The 3,215-nt window shown below is 46.9% G+C and overlaps 1 protein-coding gene across 1 annotated transcript; it reads left to right on the top strand.

Annotated features, from left to right (window-relative positions):
- The first annotated feature begins 2,052 nt into the window (after positions 1-2,052).
- tnnt2c (troponin T2c, cardiac) lies at positions 2,053-2,910 on the top strand. The gene has a single exon (XM_054624642.1). It carries the CDS (start codon positions 2,053-2,055, stop codon positions 2,908-2,910), a length of 858 nt encoding a protein of 285 aa, XP_054480617.1.
- Positions 2,911-3,215: the final 305 nt, after the last annotated feature.

The following is a 3,215-nucleotide window of genomic DNA, read 5'->3' as shown; positions in this document are numbered from 1 at the left end:
AAACGGTTTCTGATTCTGATTAAATAAATCAACCTCCGCAAGAACTTCTTTCTTTTTATTTTTAATTCTGATCACAAACCAGTTGCATTTAGTTTTCCTGCATCCCTCTATTTCTTCACTTTGGACCGTGTCAAACAGCAGAGGACGTTGCTATTTATAGCCTTTGTTGCCTTTCTTCTCCACTGATGGACACAGTTGTCCCTCGCCACCAGCAATCCAAGATTATACTGGGACCACCTGCTGTTTTACTGTCCACTCCGTGATGAGACGAGGGACATTCTCATAAGCATTCAAATTTGTTTTGTTTTTAAAAGGCCACAATTAACCTTTCCTCACTCAGAGCTCCAGAGGACTTATATCAGGACTGAAACTGAACCCCCGTGGAGATAATGTGTCATCTTCCTACATGCGTGTACAGCAGCAGCAACGTTTATCCCAAGGAGGCCAATGCAACAGTTTAATTTGAATTCTCAGACGCAGCAGAGCACCTGTCTCTCCCCGTCGGTTATCTCATCCTCTGTGTTTGTCTGTTTTTCCACTCACTACTCAAGACTTGTGGGGGGAGGGAACGTAAATTCTTGACACCGGGGCGTTGAAGCGTTGCATCGTGGGAGCAATTACACTTTAATCCACGCAGAGAGCTGAGAGCTGAGAGCCAAAAGCCTCCAATAGCAAGAATGTTTTAATTGCATTCCAAAGTGGAGCCGCGACAGTTGAGCTCATCTTGCTTTTCGTTGTTCTTACTGATGATCCTCTGTTGAGAGTTGTTTTTCTTTACAGTAAAAATACCTGTTGGTATACAAATGCGAATATTTAAAATCCCGCTACTGACTGCTAAAACAATGATAACTTTACAAAGATATATATAAAGTAGACGGAGACAAAGAATAAAGAGAGCTATCATCTAGAGTTATTTCTTATAACCCCAAAATAACATGTTAGTTTGCCAGTCCATCGTCATCTACCTGCATGCATGTCTTTTAATATTGTGACTTATATATTTTTACATACTCTGCATGCTTTGATGTTTTGTGCTTCTGACGTGTGTTTTTAATGTCCCACAATGCAACATAATCTCGTCTCTAGTCCAGGTTTCTATTTAACATAATTATCCCTCATTTATTTGCGTATGTGTTCTTTTATGAGCCTCTGTGTACTTGACAATGTAGTACAAGGGTGTCCTCAATGATGATTCTACTTATATGAACATTTTCTCTCTGCATGCTTTTTAAAGGGAAAAATAATGCATAACTTTCTTTTTTATTTTTGACTTTGTAACATCTGTCCAGGGACTCTGGCTCATTAACAGGAATGTTTTATTAATGAGCACTGCCCCTATGAAATAAACTAATAAAATAAAAATAAAGTTTGTTAACAGGATTTTCAAGGCAGTGGCTCATTTTGGAGAATGTGACAGCTGTAACTTCCCGTCATTAAAATCTCCAGCGGCTCATGAGGTGCTTAAGAGATTGCGATGTGCTCCGTTAATGGAACTCCTCGAAACACCACGGTGGCTTTTAAACCATCACGGTGGATTAGTAAGCTCCCCAAACTGCTATTCGTCCCCGGCTTCCACATATCTGTCTATTGTCAGCAGCAGAGGCCTCAGCTGGCCTTTAAATGTGTCGCTTTGTGAGGCCTGGAAAACACAAGTGTGTGCGCGCATCTGTTGTGTATCTGAAATAGTCTCTCATCTTGTCCTTTCAAAGGAATGAGGAGGCTCTGCAGGGTCAGAGTAGAGAGGAGGAGGAGGAGGAGGAGGAGGAGGAGGAGGAGGAGGAGGAGGAGGAGGAGGAGGAGGAGGATGGGGGTTAAGTGTGGCTGAAGGTTTGGTGAGTAGAAAATAGACTACTCCATCTGTCTCAAAACCCCGCCCTGCTGCTGACCTCCTCTCTGGAGACTTTGGAGGTCACATGGTAAAAAAAAGGCAAACCTTTAAAACACACCCCCCCCCAAAGCTCCACACCCAGACTCCAGTCATCTCTTCTGAGCAAAACACCAGCTGGTCTCGGTGTTCATCCTGCTTTCTCTCCCCTTAGAAAGGCCTCCATCATGTCGGACACCGAGGAAATAGTGGAGGAGTACGAGCAGGAGGAAGACGAGGAAGAAGAAGAAGAAGAAGAAGTTGAAGAAGTTGAAGAAGTTGAAGAAGTTGAAGAGGAGCAAGAGGAGGATGAAGTAGAGAAGACGGAAAGGCCCGCAGAGGAGAGTGAGCACGAGGAGGACTCCAAGTGGCGGCCCAAGGCGACTTATGTGCCCAACATCGCTCCTCCGAAGCTCCCCGATGGCGAGAAGGTGGATTTTGACGACCTGCATCGCAAGAGGCTGGAGAAGGACTTCAACGACCTCCAGACGTTGATCGAGTCGCACTTCTCCACGCGCCAGAAGGAGGAGGAAGAGCTGATCGCGCTGCGCAACCGCATCGAGCGCCGCCGCTCCGACCGCTCGGAGCAGCAACGCGTGCGCTCCGAGCAGGACCGAGAGCGGCAAGCGCGTCTGGCCGAGGAGAGGGCGCGGCGCGAGGACGAAGCGGCGAGGCTGCGCGCGGACGAGGAGGCGAAGAAGAAGAACATCTTCACCAACAAGTCATTCGGCGGATACCTGCAGAAGGTGGACCAGAAGAAGGGCAAGAAGCTGACCGCGCGGGAGGAGAAGAAGAAGGCGCTGATGGACAGGCGGAAGCCGCTCAACATCGACCACCTGAACCAGGAGAAGCTCGCGGAGAAGGCGCGAGACCTTTGGGAGTGGCTCCACCAGCTGCACGCGGATAAGTTCGAGCTGGCCGAGAAGCTCAAGAGGCAGAAGTACGACATCTACTTGCTGCGGAACCGGGTCAGCGACCACCAGAGGGGCTCCAAAGCGTCCAAGACCTCCCGCGTGGCCAAGGGCAAGTCCGGCTCCTGGAAGTGAGCTGGACTGCCCAGGCTGTTTCTGGACTGTATCATTAAAAGCTATGCAAAGGGATTGTGTGCGTGTGGATTTGATGGGATAAGTTAATTAAGCCATAACATCTTGAATTTTTTTTTCTGATTGTTCTAACTTAATGGTGCTCGTGAGGACTTTATTAAATCTGATGTGTGGAGGTGTTGCACTCACCACTCCACTATGCAGAGCTTTGGGTTTGTTTTGTCTTTGCAAACCAACACTATTTCCACCTGTGAATTTGTTCTTTTTTTTTTTCATGTTTATCAGCCCACAAACTTTTTTTTTTTTTT

Source organism: Anoplopoma fimbria, chromosome 23, assembly GCF_027596085.1.
Source record: "Anoplopoma fimbria isolate UVic2021 breed Golden Eagle Sablefish chromosome 23, Afim_UVic_2022, whole genome shotgun sequence".
NCBI lineage: Eukaryota > Metazoa > Chordata > Actinopteri > Perciformes > Anoplopomatidae > Anoplopoma > Anoplopoma fimbria.
Note: the sequence above shows the minus strand (reverse complement) of the source record. Positions and strands in the feature narration are given on the sequence as shown.